General features: G+C 36.8%; 1 protein-coding gene across 2 annotated transcripts in view; it reads left to right on the top strand.

The window, feature by feature from the left end:
* EFNA5 (ephrin A5) overlaps positions 1-23487 on the top strand; it is a 208072-nt gene that overhangs the window by 146984 nt on the left and 37601 nt on the right. For both annotated transcript variants that reach the window (XM_019005316.1, XM_015614978.2), the window contains exon 2: positions 20234-20526. In XM_019005316.1, the coding sequence (XP_018860861.1) occupies positions 20234-20526 (293 nt within the window). The remainder of the gene's footprint in view (positions 1-20233; positions 20527-23487) is intronic.

The following is a 23487-nucleotide window of genomic DNA, read 5'->3' as shown; positions in this document are numbered from 1 at the left end:
CTGTTTGCTCCTGAAATGTCTGTTTAGTATTTATTGAGAGAGGAAGAAAATAAAATAGTTTCACAGAGTTCTATTTTTCAGCTGTTTTTCTTTGCATGACAATTGTAAATAAAACTTAGATTCATGTGGGCTAAAGTTATCCATAAAGTCATGTTCAGTTCATTGAATGGTTTTAGAGAAAGCAGTTGTAAAAGGTGAAACAATTATTTCAGCGTATAAAAAAGAAATATAAATTTTATAAAATATTAATTAAATTATAAGAGTTAAATGCTTTTCTTGTTCAAACCCAAAAGTTACTTGCACAACAATAATGCTTTCACATTTATTCATCCTACATGCTAGAGCTAGCTCTTTCCAGCTGATGCCTGTGGTGACTGCTCTAGCAAGGAAATAGTCTCATGTGAGAGCCTCTATATCATCTGACTGTATGAAGAGATTTGGGTGAAGTTCAGGTGGCAGAAACTACTCCTGATATTGGCAAGTCTCTTGTCTGTGCAGCTGTTCAAATTGCATTGAACTTTTTTTTTTCAGAAAACAAAACTGAATGTTGAAATAGTAGGAATAGCAGACAAATCTGAAAGTTGGCCTTAATGCTCCTCTCATCTTCCTAATTGGATATTTATATGTCCTCATAATATTCATAAATGGCTCAGTCATCTATTTTCCCACAGCAGTGATATACTGCTGTTTTTACCAGAGAAAACCCGAGTCAGGACTGCATACTGGAAGTTTGTTATGTGGCCAGTGCTGAACCATGTTTGACCAGGTCCCTCCTCTACCACTTGGTGCTTTGCCTTCTCTGATGGAGACTGTCTACCTGCCTTTTTGTTGTCAGCCATAACAGACAAGGAAATTAGGTGGATAATCAAAGTAGGGTCTAACTTAATGTATTTACTAACGCATTTGTCTTTTCCAGCGTCTCAAAAATGCCTTGATGATCTTTATGCTAGCATTGTGCAGAAATTAAGGTATTTTTTATGGAGAAAACAAGGCTACTGAGAGCTGGTGGTAGCAATCTCGTCATTGTACTGTGACACTTGGTGCTCATCAGCTAATGGGTCTCACTCAGAATAATATCTAGTCACGGACTAAGTGGCTGAGAGGTGCAATCCTCTGGGTATTCAAGATCCTGCTGAGAAGTCTGTAAGTGTGGCAAAAGCCTTCTGTTCACTATCCCAGTTGGTAAGTTAGAGGGGTGAAGCCTTAAAAGCTGTCTGCTTTTGCTTACCTTTCCTGCTGTGTGACCTGTGTTTAAGTCAAAAGAGGCCTGCTCTGGAGAATGTCATCTGGATAGAAAATAACAGCCTTAATTTGTCAGAGCTTTATACCAAAACAGACAGGAGTGTAGAAGTATTGTTTCAATCCTAAGATTATGAACATGGTATCTTACAGCCCTTCACTGGAAATAGTGAATCAGTAGAACTCAGCACAGTTATTCTGCTGTCAATGAATATGTTTGATGTTGATCTGCAAAATCTGTCAGGGCAGGCTGTAAACAAAAATGTGAGAGTTTTTTAGATACTAGATATAACCCAGCCAGCCCAATCCAAAATGTCTCTGCTGAACATTTATTGCTGATGTAAATCTTAGCCTTACTGACAAGGGGGATTTAGAGTGCAAAAACTGAAGTCGTTTCCTGAAGCTGTAATATGTCAGTGAGTAAGGAAACTCTTCTGTGCTGACCCTTGTATGAGACTACTTATGGGTCATCAGTGGTTTGGTTAAGCTCATAGGAACATTTGTTTACACTGAGACTTTTACTATTTGTACCAAGAGGATGTTTAAATTTTCTGCAGACTTAATGGGTACTGAAAGGTCTGGGATGTGTCTTTCAGCTGAAATAGACATTGAGTGCTACAAACCTTGAAAGTAGTGCAGCTTCATGCTCTACTTGTTCAGGCAAACCTTTCCTGGCTATATGGCAGTTCTGAGAGCAGATTGCTCTTCTGCTGTCTGTCGTGTTGCTGTGCACACCTAATACTGCACATTGCTTTTGAGGGCTGGAGAAAGTCTTTAGCCCAGAAACCAATTTTTGGAGTTGAGCAGAGGGTTACAAACAATTTTTCATATCAGGCCCACCAGTGCCTCTCTGGAGACTGGGAACCAGGTGATAAACAGGAGGAGCAAGATCTGCCTCAGCAAGGCTGGCTCAGATTCTGGCAGTGGCCAGGCTTTGTAGGAGCACAGAGAATGCCCTTGAGTTCTGCTATCAGTCACATCAATGTAAACCAGCAGGCATCAACAGGGTTAATAAATGAAAAAAGTAATGCAATCAAAAGTTGATTTAATTATCTATTAGTTCTAATTACAGTATTGTTGAGTGGCTTATTTGTTTACCACAAGGTAGGGTGTAGGAGGTGCATGTGCATATTTGCATTAAAAATGGACTGAAAATCCTGCTAGCAAAACAAAGTTATGCAGGTGAAACCTACACACTGAAGAGTGAAGACCAGAGGTTCTGCTTCGATGAGTCAGGGTTGTCATATATTATGTGAGCTGAAATGCCAGTCAGTGTTAACTGAACAAAAATGTTGGTTTTAGAGTTCATTGGAAGTCTTGGTGAAATGAGCAGCTCACAGTGAGCCATCTGAAAAAGTTTTTGTTTCTAGAATACTTTGAGCCCCAACTACAATGTTGAGGAGAGACAGCTGGAGACATTTGGGGTTGGGAAAAAAAACCCTTTTTTCTCTTTTGGTGCTTGCACAGAATTCTGAGAGCTGGGGACAGTTGCCTTTTCAAGAAAATTTCTAGTTGGCAAAGACATATGGTCTCCTGACACATCCAGGATCTATAAACTAGGCCCGCAGTAAGCTCTTTCACACATTTACCCATTCCTTCTTTGGTTAAATGATTTCCGGCAGCACACTTGACAGCTGTAAATGTAAGGGTTCTGCACATCTCCCCCCGGACCAGACCTGTGAGCTGTGCAAGTGGGTCTGGGCACAGATACACACAGCTAGCTGATTCTTGTTTATCCTGACTAGAAGTATGTAAAAAATGTGCTGGCTTTCAAGGGTCAGAGGCTAAAATATGGATGTGCTTATTGCATATTTTGGTTGTCCTTTTAATAGACAGTTTGACACATTCTTTTGGTGAACTTTACAGAAGACAGATAGCTCAAAATGGGAACAGGAGAAATCGCTCCTGTCAGGATTCCCACACATGTAATTACCTTCAGGTGTCAAATGTACTTAGTGACTGTTGATTTTAATTTTTTTTGCTGTTCAGACATTTATGACTTGTTGTCAATGAGGTATTTAATTTTATTAATGTGGACATTCTTAAAGGGAGGACATGAAAGATCAGTTGTTTCAGACTTTGCTTTCACTTATGAAATGGCCGGTATCACGTTGTAGATAATTATTTTGCAGACATGCTTTTGATCCACTTTTTCACTCAGCTCTATGGAGGGATGTCTAGATCTTCTTGCATAACTGAAGCACTGAAAGCTGCTCTTAAGGCTTTCCTTCTATGTGTGTTATAGCTAGATCATTATGAAAAGCTGTTTTGAGCTCCTTTGTTCCTTTGCTTTTAAGCTCTTTGTGTGTAATATGCTTAACTGTTTTAGAAGTTATTAAATCAGCTAATGAACCAGGGTGCAAAAATAGTGGCAAAATGTGCATCTTAAAATTACTAGCCTAGGAATGTAATTGTCAATATACATTTTACTTTGCATTCAAATGAATACTTACATTTTTTTTTTACAGCAGCAACTAATGGAAGAGTAAAATTATTGTAGTCAGAAACCAAAAGTCCCATAATACAGAAGAGAGCAGTATTGAGAAAACATAGTAAAAAATCTGTTTTGAATATCTCGCTTTAAGTTTTCCCAATGACTGGGAATGTAAATCATGTACTGAAAAAAAATGGAAGAGATGATGTAGTCAATTAGAGAAAGGAAACTGGGTGTTTTATTATGAATGGACATATTTAGATAAAATCACTCAAAACAGCAGTAAAAAATATTTCAAATTATTTTTTGTGTCATATGCAGCCAACTCTTAATAATTTAATTAAGCCTTAGACAGCCTTTTGCTGGTCCAGGACTGCTGAAATGATACAACTCTTCAGTCATAAAGTGTGACTGGCTCTCCATATGCAAGAAAAACTGGAGGTCAGCATTTTTTTAGCCTGTATGAATGCATTCTCAACATAACAGAAGGAGAACATTCAAGCTAATTACAACAGGAATTATTAGTTTTGTTCATATAGGAACCTCTTTAATATTTGGAAGAGTGGTTTAATGATGTGATCTGGCATTCATTCTGCTCTGCACCATCATCAGACAGGAAGAAAAGAAAAATACCTCAGTTGGCATTTTTGCCTAAGGGCTGCTGAGAGCTGATTATTCTTCTAATCAGAACCATCACAATCAAGGCAGACAATTAGCTAGGTTAGGTCTCTGCTGATTTCTCCTGTGGCCCTAAGCATCAGATGGCCTTGAGCACTCTTGAATCCTATCAACAAGTATTTGAGTAATACCTGTTTTGCTCCACCTGTTGTCATTAAGACCCTCTTTTGTTCTATTGAAGTGCTAGGTTGTGTTCATGCTTATTTATATTACTGTGATTCCAGAAGGCATGAACTGTTGTTCAAAAGAGAAAGCTTACCAGCCTAGACAATAAATAGAATTTTATTCCTAGTGTGTGGCATGGAATTGTAGACATTATTTTGGTATACCATGCATGTGTTGTGAATGTGTACCCAATCCTGTATTTATTTCTATCTGTAATGTTTATTTCTGTACATAACACATATATTTAGTCAGCTATGTAATCAAATATATAACTTGAGGGTGTCATGGGGTGAGCCTTTGTGTTTGTAAATGGCAATATGCTCCTTCTACCTGTAGCCTGCTTCAGTCATTAATTCTGTTTTTCCTGTATTATTTTGCACGCAGCTGATGCTGTTCTGCTTTGCTTTAGTTTGTTTGCCCAAGTGGTCTTCTGGATATCTAAATCATTACTAATAATGTAAATTTCTTCATATTTCTGTAGCATAAAAAATAGGATGGAGTAACAAAAAGGGTCTAAGATTTATTTGTTTGTTTCAGAATACTGATTCTTTCCATTATTAATTCATTCTTGAGACAGTTTGGGAGTTTTACACCATATTTAATCTATTTTTAAAAGTAATTAGTCATGTCAAGGTGATTATTTTTATGTACCTGTTGATGGAAGACCTCAGCTTACTAAGCGTCTGTTTTGTAGCTATGTGAAAAAGCTACCACTGCAATTTAATAAAATTTTGGAAACAGTGGCTGTTTTTTTCAGTGGTAGGCAGCAGAATGAAGATTCTTGGGTTTTATACATTTTGAAGAATAAAATAACAATGTTCAGCAGATTTAAAAAAAAATCTAATTTTAAGAATATGGAAATGAGAAAATAATGTTTAGCCAATCAACCCCAACATATTAAGTAGTCACAACAGAGATCTGTTGTGCTGCACTAGAAAATGATCTCTATGTTTCAGGTTGAGAAGTTTAAAATAATTGATTTTGAAAGGAAGAACAGGTTTCAGTTAGCCTTTACACAAATTTACTCATTTGTAGTGCATTAATGAGAGAGGGTATTCCATACCCAGTGTGTTACCAGCACACCCATTTGAACAGACTGTGTGTAGAAGCACAGCACAAATGTGCAAAACTGAAATTAACCAGTGGAGCCAGTAGCGTTCTTAGTCCTTTGCTGCCTGGATATTTAATCAAGAGCATCCTCTCAGCATATAAAAGTGAGAAAGTTACATGGCTGAAGTGAATTAAGCTTTAATGTTTGAGCACACAGGAATTATGTGCTGTCACCTACATTCAGATTACTGGTAAAGATCATTGATAGTGTATTGATAAAGTCTCAGGTTGTTAGTTATCTTGCTTAGTGTGGAGATAGTGGTGGCAATGTCATGACCTTTTAATGGACTGAAGAACCGTATTTAAAATGTTAATCCCAGTAACAACTTTTTTTTTGTGCTATAAAAGGTGCCCACTCATTAAAGTAAAAGCTTTTTAACCCTTTCCCTCTGTGGATTAAGAGTCATGTATTGACCACTAAGATATCTGTAGTTCAGTTTCCCGGAGATAGAGTAATTAAATGAAAGGCATAGGAGGAATTACTGTAATATTATTGATAATAAATGATTCTCAGTATGAAGCTCTTCATTATCATGTTTCATATCACAAAATGCTGTGTTCACACATTGTTCTTTGGCTGGGGTAGTTTTCCTCTGACATCAGCAAAATAATAAATCATTTTACATTTAGTCCTTGCAGATTCACTGCTTAGTTGAGTGCCTTCTCTACAGTTAGGCCTCATTTCAGGAAAGTATTTAACCATTTACCTAAATTATTTGGCTTTGTGTGTGTTTAAAGCACCAGCTTAATTCTTGCCTTGAACAGAGCTGCTTAGTAGAATAGAGGGCCTTAATAGTCACATCTGTAATCTTTTAGGAACTACTGTGTAAGGATGTATTTTTTACATCAGTCACAGACATGATTTAAATGAAGGATAAATTTTAATGCATTGTTACTCAGACCATTCTGTAACCTAACAAAACATCTCTTACCATATATTAAGGGCATTCAAGTGCCAATGTTAAAAAATGCCAAGATGTGAATAAGGGGGGAAATGCAGTAAAAAGCTCAGAAAGCTTGATCATTAACAGTACTAGTTTATAAACAAAGGCAAAATGACTGAAATGAAATGGCAAAAAAACCCAGTTAAACAACTTGTTTCAACAACTCATCAAAAAGAGTATAGTAGTTTACCAAAAGGCAGTAATTTTTTTGTTTGGCTTATTTCTTTCTGTAGCTCAAGGAACAGTTAATCTTTTTTGAAGGGATTTTGAAGGTTTAGGCTGCTTTGTTTCTTTGATGTAAAAGCTAATGCAGATTGATGCATAGATAGATGCATTATTATACTTAAGTTAGAGTCTTAATAAATTCAAACTTAATTATAATGCATTTAAAATCATGATTTTTATTTAATTTGACATCTTTAATATACAAAATAATTAAATTTTTTCCTCCCAGTTTATCTATTAAGGAAAAAGTTAGAAACCAAAAGCAAATGACCCCCATCTGCTGAACTCCAAGGATTTCAATTGTCTTTGGCTCCTGGGAGCACAGAAGGCATAATATAGAAGACTTTTATTTGAGGGGAAGAATTGGGGCCCTCTACATGTTTCTTGCCATGGGATGGAAAAAGCAGGTGTAAACCTAGTGTGGTAATGTTTGCTTCACAAGAAAACATTCTTGCAATACATCTTTGGGCATAGATAACCTCTCAGCAACCTTAAGAAGAAAGCTTGAACAAAAGAGTGTTCCTAAAGAAATGGATTATGAAGTTTGCATCCTTAAAAACAAAGGACAAGTTGGACAATATAAAAGTCTAAGATGTATTTGAAATGTGGTACATGATTTTTCAGTTGCATTTTTTTATTGTGAGTCAGAATCTATAAGAAGAAAGGACAAATCTTGAGGTCTGAATTCAGTTTCAGTCAATCCCTAGCTATTTCTGTTGCAGACTACTTCATTTGTCTAGATTTTTTTTTGTGTCGATGACTCCCTGAAGACCTGGTGAGATACATTTGAACAGAGATTTTAATATATTCTTTTACATAAGCTCTTTATTTTGATTAAAATTGTGATCTGGATGGTTTGGGATAACAGCAAACAAGATTTGCATTTTCTCTAATGAGTAAATTTCATTTCAGAAAGGAATTTTATATTTGAGGAGTTTAGGAGGAAAATTCTTGCCTCTGACTGTTGCTGGTAGGAAAGGTGAAAATGTGCAAATGTTAATTGTTAGAGCAATGATTGTCAATTGCTCTTCAACAGTGCACCATTATAGGTTACTTGAAGTTACCCAGAAATGCACAGGAGCAGATACTTTTCTGTTCGGCAGCCAGGCTGTACCACTCAAGTATTCATACACTGTGGTTTACTGATCCTCAAGATAAAAAAAAAAAATCCATCATTTTTTGTTAAGCATGAAGAGCCCAAGCCTCTGACTGTGCAAAAGATGGCTATTGTGAAGTGTGTGAAGAGCGTATGACTTATTTAATGCATTTATTATTTAATGTCTTGATATCTTCTGTTGGCCAGTTTAGGGAGAGATTTGTTGATCTAAATGTGAGTTTCTCATGACTGCTTTTTGGCTTTTCACATTGATTTGCTCTAACTGGGATTTTGACCACACAAGTCTTCTAAGTTCTATCTCGTGCTATTTAGCACTAGATTATTTGTTTATGCCCCAACTATCAGACTGAGCTATGAACAGTTAATTACTGAGCTTTAGGGTTTGTTTTGTTTCTTTAATGCTGAACTAGTACTTTAAAGTAAGAGTGAAAGGAAGAAATAGTTTGTATGCTCAGTAATTAATTATTAACTTCTAAGGAAGACATCCCAGTAGACAGGAATGGGTTTTGCCATACCTGTGCACTTCCTTCTTCACACCTGTCTTCTGGTGCCTTTATAATGAATAGGACAAAGAAGGAGGGTGCAGGAAAAGAAACCTTTTGTTTAATTTTTCTGTGATACTCTCTGCTTTTTATCCTATTCCTGTCTGTGCTTTGAAAAATAGTTACAATGTTTCAGGCAGACAAGACCATAATTCAGTTGTGAATGAGACGATTTCACTACAGGTTGAAGATTAGAATTCATTTAAGATTAATTTGGAAACAGGTTTAAGAAAAATGCAACAGGGAAATTAAGAAAATAGCTTCAGTTTTAACCTCTCTGATTGATCTGAGACTACCATTTGTCTCCTATGTCAGTAAGTTACACATATCTAAAAAAGTAAGTAAGCAGGTTTTGCACATTTTATCAATTCAGCTTTACTTATACATATTGAAAGACTGTATCTGTGACTCTCAAAGGAATGAGAATTCCAAAACTACATAATAGGAATCATGTTATTGGAATTTCATAATTTAAAAATGGATGGGAGGAATAATATAAAGTCTGCACTGAATTCCATGGTTTGTCAGTCTTACTCAGTTAAAAAAAAATGGTTGCACATCAGATCATAATCTTTGTAATTTCTTGGGTGTTTTTAAAGACCAGGTGGCATTGTATACTGCAAAGCTTTTCAGATCGTATTTATAGACAGAGAAACTGATTTAGATCAGGACCTATCTTGTCCATATGATATACAAAGATAAATATCTTCAGGTGAAAAATTGTTTAAAGTCCTACTGTTCAGAGACAGTGTGTATCAAGAGTAAGCCTGATAGAAAATTCTGTAGTCCATATTCTGTCATAAGAAGAAATTATAGGAATGAAAAGAAAAATATTCTACTATTAATAATAGTTGTGCTACTTAATGCTCCTGAAATCTATAGAGTTTCAATTTAGAACTCTTAACTGTTCCTTTGCTAGTTTGCCCAGCATAAGAGAGAAACTAATATGGAAGGGTAAAACAAACAAGCTTAAATTACTATATTTCTATATAGAACTTGGTCTAAAATGGCGTTTCCATGTCAGGAAAGAATATACTTTTTCTATGAGTCTCTTAAATAGGTACAAGACAATTATGCAGCAAAAAAAATTCATTGATTGAAGTCCATTTTCTGGATAGCAGATTGTCTGCTCATAAATTTATGTACTCATAAGATATTCTAACTTGAGTTTTATGTTAATAAGTTCAAATTACTTTGGAAAATGTATTTTCAATGTGAAGTTTATTTATGTTAATAGATAGCTGTGGTTTCATACTGAAATTTCCTGTGTTCCTGGGTATGTTTGTGGAGGTCTGTGATGTTTTGGGGGCTTTTTTCTCCTCTATATTTTGCTCATGGTATTTTATATTATGTCTGGATTCATTCACTTTAGCTGAAGGATGGGGATTATGACCAGAGCTTGTTAAAATATACACAGTTTATTAAACATAAAAACACTGTGAAACATCTCAAGGGTTAGTTTCATTTTACAGTCTTGCATATTGGGAAATAAAATTGTACATCCTACAAGTTGCAAGTTATTGGGGTGTCCAAGTCGCCAAATTCTAATTTGATCAGAAAATATTTTAAAATTTATTTTGTTTACAGATTGCAAGATTAATAATAAACAGCTATAACTTAATGTCAGATAAAAGCATTTCTGTAGTACAGCAAGCATAGATATGTGGAACAGACAAGGAGTTTTATCAAAATGTATGTTTCTTCTCAAATGCTGCTCATAGATATGGACTGGCGGAAATTGATGCAGGTTTTTTTTCCCTGGGAGTATGAAAGAGATGGAGATTTCAATTTATTCAAGTTAACCATCACTCTGCTTTTTATATATTAGTAAGAAAGAAAATTTGTGAAGCTGACTTGCAGTATATATATTTCCTTATGAAGTTGACTGCCGTTTATCTCAATTACTCAGTGGGCAGGTCAACATGCTTGTTGGGTAAATGTTCTTTTCTTTCATTTTGTGTGAGAAGCAAGACCTTTCTGCAGATAGAGCATTGTTCTCCATATCCATTAACAGATGTCAGCACATGCCTCAGGCAGGGTTAGAAATACCACTCACAGAATCACATTCCATCCAGCCTGATAGACTGTCTTTTGGGCTAGACACATGGTCAACACATGTTGCTAGTGTCCAGTTCAGACACTTCAGTAGTTTTTCTACCTGACGGTTTTTCTTTCATTAATTTTATTTTGTTTTTTTTTAAGAATGAAAACTCTTAAAATGTTATTTTCTCACAAATGTGACCAATAGTAGAGTATGTGTCAGTACAGCATGCTCAGATAAAACTTGTTTGCTTTTTTAAGAAAGGTAGGTAAAAAATGAGTCAGGAGACTGCACTTTTTCTGGTATTGGCAAGTGGTGGCTGGGATAGGTTTTCTATTTTCAAGCAAAATCTTGGAATAAAAGATGAAGCTGACATCTTGTATGTTGTTAGTGCCTAAAGCAGACAAATGTAAAGTCATGTGTGCAGGATATTGATGACCACATTTAAAAATATGTGAACCTTAATTACCAGATCTCCTCGTTCCACCTCAGATAAAGTGGGATAAATGTTGCTGGTGAGCTCCAGAGTAGTACTAATGTGACCACAAGTAATGAGCTTGTGTCCATAAATCAATTTAACAAAGTGTCTGGCTTCAAGCCAGATATTTTGGATTCAAATTGTGGTTAGAGGCTCCAAACACAAATCTCGGACTGGGTTTAGTCTCATGTTGGGTGTGGTACCAGACTTCAACACAGAAGTTTGTTCTGTAAATCTGAGTCATGCTTTTGACAGAACAGTAGTTCTTTTACTTTTGCCTATCTTCTCTCTTCATCCATCTTTGCAAGTTAAACACCCACAGAAATGGAAAATAAATAGTCAGGTAGAGACTGTAGGCAGGGGCTTTAAAGCTATCAGAGTTGGGACAGAGCTGGGAAATAAGAGTTTGACCTCAGTGAGAACAAAGCTCTGACATGTTGCACCCCATTATAACCCTTATCATCAACAACATGACTGCTGTTGCCCCCCAGATGCAATGAATTCTTCACTTCATAAGCTGCAGCAAAAGAGAAATTCTTAGAGATCAGGTGAAAGACGTGTGCCAGCTTTGAAGGAATTTTACAAAAGCAGAGTCTGAGGAGACAGTTTTAATAAAAGAATGTCCAGCTCTTTGATTAGGAGATGCAGAATGTTGTGAAGTGGGTGATGCTGCTGCAGTACTTGAGAATCTCTGGAGTGCTCAGATTTATAGATGGGAAATAAGTGTTGATTTGTTAATTATCTTCCTCATTCCTACTCATGGAAGTATGAACTTACTTTTTAATGTTTGCTTTATCATTGAACATATATCTTTCTGGAGTGCTAGCTGTAAAAGGTCAATACAGGACCCAACTCTACAAACAAGGATAGTTATGAGTGTAAAGGGAAATTATTGACCATAAGTGGACTAAACATGTTTCAGTAGAATTTGTTCCTTAAAGAGCCATTAAATCAGGAAAATAAATAAATTATGTGTCTCTGCTTTAAATTAACTGTCACTGTTAAACGTTATGATGCAACAGAATTTTTTGTTAACCAATAGAACCAGGAAAAAAAGGTATTTCAGGTCTCTTGGGTTAATGGAATTAACACCTCTTATGTCATTCAAAGAACTTTTGCATTTTAAATAGTACATTTCCTGTTCTCATTAAACCTACTCCTTTCCTCCCATGTTTTGCAGCCTTCTTTGCCATGATTCTAATAGAAGACTCCTGGATGTAGGCTTTCTTTGTTTTGCAAACAACATGTTTTGCAAACAATCAGGCTTTATTAAATTAAAAAAAGAAAATTTAATTTTTTTTCGCATCCAGAAGCCTAAAGGCTTTTATCATACTGGTTTTGAGGAGGTTTCTTGGTTCTAGAAATTAAGAGGATTAAAAGTTTGTAAGTGGTTACCTGCAGCATAACTGTAAACTTCAATATTATGTGAGAAACAAAGTTTGAGAAAATTAAGCTTGATCAGTTATTTTACTACTGTTGTAAGTCTTGGCCTGGCTTATCTAAGAAGTTTCCAGATCATCTGCTGACATGGAAGTAGGTGCTTCTGACAAAAGATTTCAAAAGATTTAGTTTTTTAATCAGCACACATTAAAAATAATTTTTGAAAATTTGGTATTTTTTATTGTATTTATTTAGTTCTAGCTGAACATTCCATGACTCTTCTGAGTTACTCAGTGCTGAATAAGTTCTCTTCTTTAAAAACCTGAATGCCAGTTCAAACTGATTTGTTTCATGTTTTTTCCCATATTCTAGCCCCTATAGTAAATCAGTTGTTTATATCCATTAAATAAGCAGCATGAAGTACCAGGTACAATGGTGGCTGATGAGAGCCCTGTTCTTTATCAAGAAAAACCCCCAGCCTTACCTCAGGAAGGCACAACGTCTTTCTTGTACTGTTGGCTGGTAAGAAGGGGTAAAGGCAGGAGATTACACTGGGACACAAGCCACATGAATCTGATGCTTTTTCTCATGAAGTTCATCTTAATGCAGCTCCCTCCTTTCTGATTTTTGCTTTTGGACCCACCCAAGTAATGTGAAAAATCTCCCAGATGAGAGGGACCTAGCAAGATTAAAAGGGCAAAGTGGATTTTCCACAGACGCCTGTGAAGTGAAATGCAGGGAGATCGCTCGTCTTTTTCAAGAAATGTGATAAACGCTTGCAGCCGGATGTGAAACAGTAATCTGAAGTCTTTCAAGTGCAGGAGCCTGATTCTGCTCAGCTGTGTAATTATGATGGAAGGAAGCCAGACAAAGGCAGAGACCTGGGCGCAACCTTTTGGGAGTCTTGTTCCGGCAGAGTGGGTGGGAGAATAGGAGGAAGGGTACAAATAATAAGTTTCTTTGCCTGATTGATAATGAACTAGTAATAAGTGGCCTTATTATAGTAATAAGTTTCCCATGGAAGCCTGATGATTGCAGAGAAGCTTTAGCCGAGTGCGTGTGACCACATCTTATTTTGATCAGCTTAGCACAGCAAAGCTGTGTAATTATCATAATCTAACAATTAGCCTGGCATCCTTTCCCAGTATTTAATTACTCCAATAAATGCTAATTGAATAGAGGACTTAATGACAAGAGAATAAGTTTCTTTCTGCATTGTGTATTTAGCTTGCAGTATTTTCTAGGGATAATTTTGAATACTGTTTTATTGAACAACAGCCTAAACAGGATTTTGCATCCTACATAGTGTTTTTTTCATGGTGTCTTGAACTTGCTCTAACTTGTGAAACTGTAACCTGAGGACTGAAAGGTCATGGATTGCTTCTTTTTATTAGAGGGTTTTTTTGTTTGCTTGCTCAGGGTAGCAATATCCTGCTAGAGATCTAAAATGTCAATGGCTTGCTACTGTTAGCAAACACACTTCTCATAGCATCTGGAAAATGTTGGATTTTCTTTTGGTTTGAATAGAGCTAAAATTAAAATAGCTCTTTGATTGCTTCATTGTTTGTGCATCAGAATCATTGTTGATGTCAGCAGAGCTGTGGGAACAGAGTTTATGAAATGTTGTGACAAAAGCCAGTGAAAAGAGCAGAAAAACATTAAAGAGGTTATTTTTCCATAGCACAGAAATAGCATCTTTAAAATTATCTGCAGTAAAATGGTACACGTAATCCCACAACCCCTCAGATAATTAACAACCACAAGATTTCCCCCATCACACTTAAAGCTGTTAAGTTGGTTGAAATGAAGGGATTTGAAGTGAGTGAAAGAATGACAAGGCACAAGTTACGTTGCTATGTTCCAGTCACAGCATGAGAGTAGAGCTTGGAATAGTCCTAATGCATTACACTTACCATCTAAACACAGACAAAAGCTATAGGCAAGCTCAGTGCCCTGGCATGGTGAATAACTACTTGATGACATCCTGAGAGCAACTAAAATGTTCTTCTTTCAAATGATGTTAACGGTTTCCAGAAAATGTTTGGGTTTTGTGTATTGTGTGTGCAAATAAGTACCAATACCCATCTCTCTGTTAATAGTAAGCAAAGCAAATAGTTTCATAACCAGTTGACAAAAAATTTCCATCTATTTCTGTTTTTCCAGTTCAAGCTTTCCCTGTGCCTGGAGCATTTGTAAGAGGTGTTTCTGTTGTGTAATAACATTTAACCTACTGGAGATTCAGCCTTTGTTTGGATACCTATAGGATCTTCTCATCTGGCCTGCTCTTTTTGTGGTATTTGTAGGAATGGACTTCTCTCTGAAACATCACTGTCTCTATTAAATTTAATTAAAAAGTGGCTTAGCCTTCATGAAAGCAAAAAAGGAGGAGTTGAGTGACCAGCATTCATAGGGTTATGCATGTGTTGCTCACAGAAGCCTCTTTTCTTAGGAAACAGAAAAAGTAACATTTTGCTGTGCTGTTCTGAAGAACTGTGGGTAACTGTAGTTTGTATTTACCCCAAGAATAAATCAGTTGGGTGAATTTTGTTGATGTTGTTTTACATTTCAGGTTATCATTTGAGGAAAAGCTGATAGGGGTGAGCATTTGGCAGTGGCAATGTCCTCTGCATGTTGATGTTAACAGGCTGTGCAGGCTCCAAGCATCAGAATAGAGGCCATTTACATCTGATTGCTTTCAATACCTGACTGAAGACCAGAATTTCATAATTTGTTGTCAGAGCAGTTATTTGTAGTCTTTTCTAGTTCACAGTGAAGCCTTGCTTCATGCATTTGACAGAACAGATTCCAAATAAAGAAAGGTTGACACAGTAAAAGGCAATTTTTCCAGTAAACTTATCTTAAAGTAGAGCATCTGGTGTGTCGATTTTACAGGAAGGGCAGAATATAACTAATAAGATTTGTAGGGGAAGTAACAAGCAGAAACTATTGAAATTATTTTATCTATCTGTGGTAGTTTGACACTAAAACCCACCACACTATCTAAAATGAACAATTAGTGTTATTTGTGTTATTTTTAAACTGGATTTTTGTAGTGCTTATGCCAAGAAAGAGAGAAACCAAACAAAATTGTTACTGTGTTTTAAGTATCTGCTTAAATAGTCACTTTTTTCAGTGACCAGCAAAGTTATTATCTTCAAGATGAGTCACTTAAGCTTCAGAACTTAAAATTATGAAGAGAAGCATACACACAGACTATGTACTTTCCCTTTGTTAATGGATAAACAGAACACAGAAGGTACTAATTATTTACAAAATGTTTTGCTAGTCTTGCTTTCCTGTGGTTAAAATATCCGTGAAGTTCTCTCTCTGCATCCTGAATACCTAGATATTTCATCAGTGGCACTTTAGCACAGAAATATTCCTCTGACAGGCTTTGCTGGAAGCAGTGTCCAAGTTTTGTGTAGCAAGCTGATGTTTGTTGGTTATGGAAATATTTAGGTGTAGCTGTTAACAGATAGGTTAACTATCAGTTTCTGCCTTCCAAATGCTAGTGCCTAATAGCTGGCTTTGTAGTATGCAACTTCCCAAGACACTGTTTGAATGCCACCTGACAAAAACCAAAGGTTAATTAGGTTTGAAGAATATTAGTGCTTTGCTGTGTGTAAGCTAGAGCGCATGGAGACAAATTGACATTATTTGCAAAAAAGTTTGTTAATTCTGTGTGATTTTTGGAGAAACCTTTTTAGTTGGTTTCTACCACAACACCATGCTCTGTTATCCAAAATCTAGATAAAACTGGTTTCTTCCTAGATTAAAGATCCTGTTAACCACATGGTTCGAAAGGCATGGGAGTCTGGGTGAGGACCTGCCAGAACAGGAATGAAGACCTAATTGGGAAAAGAGAAAGTATAGCAGTAACATACCAGGAAGTCTTCTGGTTGGAATGGGACTGGAAAAAGGGACAGGACATCTGATAGTCTTGTCATATCTGCAAATATGTCTGTTAATGGGCTTCATCTTCCCTTTAGATGTTTCACTCTTCAGTATATGTAAATGGCTTTAATGTAATAGTGCTTTAATTTGAAATGGAACTTTTGTTTTACTCGAATACCTGAAATAACACTACTAAGTAAGAGGTTTTCAGACTTTAAATGTTAAGTGCTTTCCACTCAAATGTGGTTTTAAATTCTTGGAAGTGTGTTTCTTTTGTGAAGTGTTTCCTTTAATAGCTTTGAGGACTGAGCTGATGAATATTTTTGTGAGTTACTCATGGCCATCCCTTCTTTTTTCTCTTCTAATTAGAAGACTTACCTTTCCTCTTTGAGGTGTAAATACAACATGCTGCTTGTAACTGGTGAAACAGGAATGGTCTCTGTTTGCTCTAACAGAAAAGTTTGAGATGTTGTAGCATCTTCTGGAACCATAAAATGAGTTCTGCATCTCCTTAGCATACCTGCTGAGTTTTTGATTACTGACTGCTTTAGGATATTGCAAGACAGGAAAGAAATACTTGCTCTCTGATTCATAGTTGGTTAATACCCTGGAGTAAAGAGACCTCACTCAGAGCTGCTTGATAAAATACCTTGGTACATATTTTCCCTGTAGGAGGTTCACTCCTGTGCTAACAATATTGGCTAAAGGTCAGCTTAGATCACTTAAAATATGCACAATCTCCTTCCCTTTTTAGTAAATGAACACTTCCTACCTATGACAGATAACTGATGACTGAAACTGTTGAGAGAACATGGTAACAGGGAGGAAAGGACACAGGGACAAAAAGGACTTGGTTGTGTGCTTTGTCCTCAGACCTGCTTTGCAGGCAGCACTTCAGAGTCTGGAGTGTGAATGAATGAAGACACTCAACTGTTTCAACACTTACGAAACAAGAAATAAGACGGAACCTACTAAAATGCCAGTGATCAAAGAGGATGGTTACATTGTGGTTTTGTTTATTTAACAAGAATACAGAGGGAAACTTTGCCAAAAGGTAGTCAGATGAGGTTTGATTTTTCTTTTTCTGTACCATCTTACTGGTGCAGATTACAAGTTTGACTTTATTGCTAAATTGGGATTAAGGTGTGATCACACATTTAGCTGTCTGTCTTCTTGTACTTATCATCTCCATTACCGTAGGCTGTGCAGTTGGATTCTTCCCTTCAAATTCAGCTATTTACAGTACAGACACTGTCTGTGAAGTGTCTCTCTAGACTCTCCTTTTGGTTGAAGGAGAGAATTAGCTGCTTCTGGAAGTGTGATCCATCTTATTACAATGTACTAAAGAGGCTGGATGAACTGAACATCCGAAATTTCTATTGCTCTCCGCCGACTTTTAAAATAATATGGAAAAGCAGTTCGCATAAGGTTATTTGTGTTGTAAAAGTCTAATGGTAGAGAGGGTCAGTCTGATCTTGAATGTATTACTTAAGTGTAATTCTAGAAGAATATAGTTTGTGTCACAGAACTGTAATTGATCATTATGGTGAAGGTACAGGCTGATAAAAGAGGTAACCTTGAAAATCCCTTGAGAAAACAGAATTGTTTATCACCTACATTCTTAAAAAAACAACCAATACTGTCCACACAAACGCACATATATAGGTATGTATCAATTTGTACTTACTGAAAGTGTAATTGAAAAAATAAACAGAGATATTATTGCCAGAAAGCATCTTTTTTATTTGTAACTTAGACTCTTTTTCATTATCTGTAAGAACAGTGTACTGTTAACTGATTCAGAGAACAGATGCCAATTTGAAAACAATACATTTTTCTCAAATTGTCGCAGCGTCCCTTTTGGAGTTACCACTCCAACCACCCAGGCTAGCTCAACACTGTCGACCTGTGGGGGGACACCTGTCTGAATCCTGGGAATCAGAGGAGCAGCTTGATGGAAGAGACCACAGCAACAATGGAAGAGGCGGGAGTCAGGCTCTCATGAAGGGCAAAGCCTAAGATTTATTGAATCCCCACGTGGACCTCCAACTTCTGGGACACTGCTCCAGGAGAGCCCCCGAAACTACGGATGACAGCAACTTAAATCTGGGGGAGGAACCAGGGGAGAGGACAGATCTCAAACCAATGGGAAGCCAGGGATCAGAGGGACATTGGAAAAGATCAATCAGGAAGTCCAGGGTGGGGCCTCTTCCCTATCACTCGACCACCCTCCCTGAATTTTCTTGACGCTGGGAGGAGTAGCTGAGTGACAGACAGGGCCCAGAGGGGAGGACAGGAAACATTCAGGAACAGGAGTCAGGTACAAGGGTGGATTGACAATTGGGGTAGGAGGGTACAACTTGGGTTAAACTAATAACAAAACGGAGGGAGAGGGAAACAAACCATTAACATAACAACATGGGGAGTAAAATTAACAACACAATACAGCAGCAAATGTGTTAAGATATTATCTGTTCAGGCACAGATTTTGAAAGCACTGGAGTACAAAAATATGTATCTTCACCAAGGATTTGGATAAATGTAAATTCTCTTGGGAGAGCTGTGGTTCAAAAAAAGGCTTTTCCGTGTTACAGAGTGGAAGTGTGAGGCTGTGCCCTGGCTGAAATTATACAGATCTATCATGCTTTGATGCGTATTCAGTTTTTTTCCTTTAAAAAGCTATTTTATTGAAGTTATCGTAGGGATATGAAAAGGTGTAGTTTGCTCTGAATTTATCCTTGGAGGGCCAGCAAATCATTGCTTTTTTTCTGAAATTAGATAGAAGGATCCAGATGGCAGATTTCAAGCCCATCAGGTGTTTAAAATATGCCCCTTAGCTAAAAAAAAGTATTATAGTTATATCTGTCATGGCCTTTTTATTGCTCTGTGGTACTTGACAACTGCAGCTGTGAAAGACTGAAGCTACAAGTAGCCCAGTCAGCCTGAAGTGGAGTATGTCAGTGGTTGGTTTCTTTAGCTGCCCCGGGGAATTTAATGAACGCATAGACCTGGTTTATGGAATCGTTAAATCTATCATGGTATAAATTCACATGAAGGCAGTGAATTTGTCCCCACAGTTTCTTCCAGACACTATGGCAGGCACTAGAAAAGTAATGTAAGTGGGACATACCGGGGAGAAACAAGGAAATCCTCCCCACCCCCAACAAACAAGAATCTCACATCTCTAAGGAGTCATCAGTAATAATAGCAGCAATAATAAAATGCATCTGGGATGGTGCCTTGCACTGCATTTCTCAGCTGGCACTCATTCAGATCTGTCACATTAGGCTGAGTGCTGATAATTTGTATCCCAGAATCCTTTTATCTGAACAGAGCAGCATCTTCAATATGTACTTTTGGCAAAGGAGAAGCATGGCTTTTTAAATCTCTTTAAAAAGCAATACAGACTTTTCTTTGCATCTTGACAAACTGTTGCTTCTTATGATGAAAGAGTAACCTGTTTGTATTCTTGTAGTAACTGTAAGTACTTGCAGTCAAATCAGCTTTCAGCATAGGGGTGATTACTGCATGATTCAGAGAAAAGAATGTTTGGGTTATTTATTTGGTGCATATGCAGATATTTCTAGAGACACTGATTTGGGAAGGCTGATACAGTTTTGGCCTCTGTTACTTCTTGCTTCAATTGAAAAAAAAGCAAACAAATAAGACAGACACTTTGTTTATTACTCAGTAAACTATAGAGAAAGATAGCCTATATCACACACTGCGTGGTTGATAATAACAGACTTATTTATAATAAAAGAATAGAGCAAAACCTTTACCCAAAAGGTTGTATGATCATATTCCTGCATAATAAGTCTCTGATAGCTCTGGTGAATTGTAGGGGTCATTTTTGAGAGTGAATGTACATGGCTGGAGTGAAATGAAGTGCCATTAGTGATGCCCTTTCATATGAGAATGTCGCCCTGCAACAAGGTCATCCTGAGATAACTGTGCTTACGTTTGAACTCTTCCTGTGATTTCAGATTCCAGCGAGGCGACTACCACATTGATGTCTGCATCAATGACTACCTGGATGTGTTCTGCCCTCACTATGAAGACTCGGTGCCAGAAGATAAGACCGAACGCTATGTTCTGTACATGGTGAACTTTGATGGCTACAGCTCCTGTGATCACACTTCCAAAGGGTTCAAGAGGTGGGAGTGCAATCGGCCGCATTCCCCAAACGGACCATTGAAGTTCTCGGAAAAGTTCCAGCTCTTCACGCCCTTCTCGCTGGGATTTGAGTTCAGGCCAGGCCGGGAGTATTTCTACATCTGTGAGTATAGAGAGATTTACCATTGTTGCACCACAGGTATAAGAAACACAGCTAATTTTTCACCTATACTCTGTGAAAATACAGAGGGGCAAACGGTATATAATGCAGGTGCTTTACAGTGAACATGGGCTTAAACTATCTCCAGATACATTAGCTAGGAATCTAGCTAGTGAAAAATGACATTAAATCATATTTTCTTTTCTCACATGATACAGCATGCCAGCCTGCTCACTGAACCACAGCTGACTTTTAAAGCAAAATGCACTATTACATTTATTTCAACACTCTGAGGCAGGGCAAGAAGGGGAGGATAGAAATTGTCCTCGGATATGAGGAAAAATAATTAATCCTTTGTATGTGGAATACCTCAGTTTTCTTACTTGTGTAGATGAAATACTCTTGCTTCTGTAGTATTTATTACCTAAGGAAAGTGAGGTTTGTGTAGCTCTTAAGTGATATTATGCTGCTGATGTCAGTAGCACAGTGGTATTTAAAGCTGTAATTTCTCAGGCTAAATAATCCTAGTATTCAGCCAAGTGGCTTTTTTCTACCTTCCTTTCCTCCACAACTTTTTCATGGGCGAGCTATTTCTGTCAGTATGGCAATGGGAGTGCTCTGGGAGCAGGAGGCAAAAAGGTGAAGAGATCTGCATCAGGATTGCTGCAGGCATCCAGACAAGAGGCAGGAGACATAATGTGGGTCTAAGGAGGGGAAAACACCAGGAGGTTAAAACCTGGTGGGTCAAGCACACTGATTCATTGACTCCACTATGCAGGTCATATCATTTCAACTATCTCATGTGTTTAGTACTCCCAGCAAAGATCTTATTTCATCAACTCATTTTGTGCCTGTAGCTTTCAATCCTAACAAGTTTTGACTGCTCCAGCTTTATTTTTTCCCTGTCTTTTGTTTTAGACAACAGAGCAGAAAGCTTTAGATAGACTGCAGATCCCAATAAATATTGCTTTCATATGTGTAGCTGGCCTTTCTACTGTGAAACAGTCATTCCACCTCATTTCACCAGAGAAACTGAGTACATATGATCCCGGTTTTCAGCCTCATTTCTTCAACACTGAGATTTTTGTTTTCCCTTCCATAATCTACAGGGAAATAACAGTCTTAGTGGATAGTTTCCCATTAATTTCTTTTTCTTCCATCAAGTAAAGAACTCTAGTGAGTAGTGCTTTTTCATCAGAAAAACTGTATCTTGTTCTTGTGCTGAAACACAATAATAAAAATAATACTGTGAAAAACGAGCTTCACTTTCCTGGTAAAATTTAAAGGTTTAATAAAAGACAATAGGAGACAAAAAAATAAAGCAAAGTTTAGCAGCAGGATGCTTGGCATTCAGCCAAGAGCACATTTGCTGTTTTGGAGACACCCTTTATGTATCTTTTCTATTGCATCATCCTGTTTTATATTCATAAACAATTATATATATATTTAAACTTTTCTCCAAACTAGTTTACATGTTCCAAGAACTGTTTAGCATGGCTCCTCCTCATTTAGAGCATGCACATTTCTTGGCTGTGGTTTTAGTCTGTTCTTATTATTTCCTCCAGCTTGGGTTTTGGCATATCAGTAGCAGGGTCTTCATCACACGTTCATTGGATGTTATCCCAACCAAGCAGACAGTTCAAGCATAACTATCAGCTATTCCATTATTATGGCTAAGTTTAGTTAATGGAAATAAAAACTATAGTAAAAAATACTTCAGCATTATATATATAATATCCATTTCAATATTTTGGGAAAAGCCAACATTATAATATGTATCTATAACAATACTAAAAATAATATTTTAAATAATGTTATTTAAAACTGGGGTTTGCTCTGAGAAATAATATAAAGATATCAGAGTTAAATAGATAATATTCAGGGATCAACAAATCTGTATTGTGTAGGATCAGTCCAACTTGTGTCACCTCAGCAAGAGTTCTGAGTAATTCAAAATTCTGATATCGTGCTCCCTCGGAACAATGCAATTATTTTATGGATTTTTGTTTTGTTTTGTTATTTTTTTAAAATTCAGTTCCAGAGCATCATCAGTCAAATAAGCAGGAATAGTTAAGCTAAGGAATGCAGTCTGTCATCATAAGGTACAATAAAATGTAGCACTGGAAAGGCATAAGTAGGTGCAAAACTGAAGAAAATTATTGTTTTTCTAAATTTTTAAAAAAGAAAAAAGGAGAAATGTTTAATATGCATCAAAACCAAAGATAAAAGTGAAGGGGAAAAAAAAGAGAAATCTCAGCTTGGGCTAATAGCTTCATTGTTAAAACATACAAAATCCATTGAACTCTCAAGCAAGATATTGTAATTTAAATTCACCCAGGTTGCTTTATGCCTGGCTTTCCTCATTTGTGCTCATATTCAATATGTCACTAAAAATCATATAACTTTCATTTTAAAATCTATGATATTAATTTAACTGTCAAGGGCTCTCTTCAAAACAATTGTTCTGAAGAACTTTAAAATGTGAAAAGCTTTATGATATTCAACTGCATTCATATGGAATTATTTTTTTTGATGAAGGTAAAATAGCAAAAAAATAGCAGAGATGTAAAGTATTAGTTTAAGCTAAGCTTAGCTGAAATTGCATTTTTACTCATATTTTAATGACACAAAAGCATTTTTCCTTTTTTTTCTGTAGTTTAAGTATTTTTTCCTTCATCCTGTGCTTTACTGAGGGCATTAACAAGGGCACTGACATTGCAGGAATTTCAGAGAAGAACTGTACAATAAGTTAACAATAACATGCAGACTTTCTCAGGGCACAGTTGTCCATCCTGGAATGTTTTTCTCTTATCTGTGCTGAAGAAAGATGGCAAAATGTTGTTCCTTGTTTCCCCATCAAAATTGTAAGCAGATGCTAGTTCAGGCTGTGGAGACCACTTTTTTTAGCTTTCTGGATCTGCATGTTAAAGAAATTACTGCTTTGCCCTGAAAGGTTTCCTTAGC

Source organism: Parus major, chromosome Z, assembly GCF_001522545.3.
Source record: "Parus major isolate Abel chromosome Z, Parus_major1.1, whole genome shotgun sequence".
NCBI classification, from domain to species: Eukaryota; Metazoa; Chordata; class Aves; order Passeriformes; family Paridae; genus Parus; species Parus major.
Note: the sequence above shows the minus strand (reverse complement) of the source record. Positions and strands in the feature narration are given on the sequence as shown.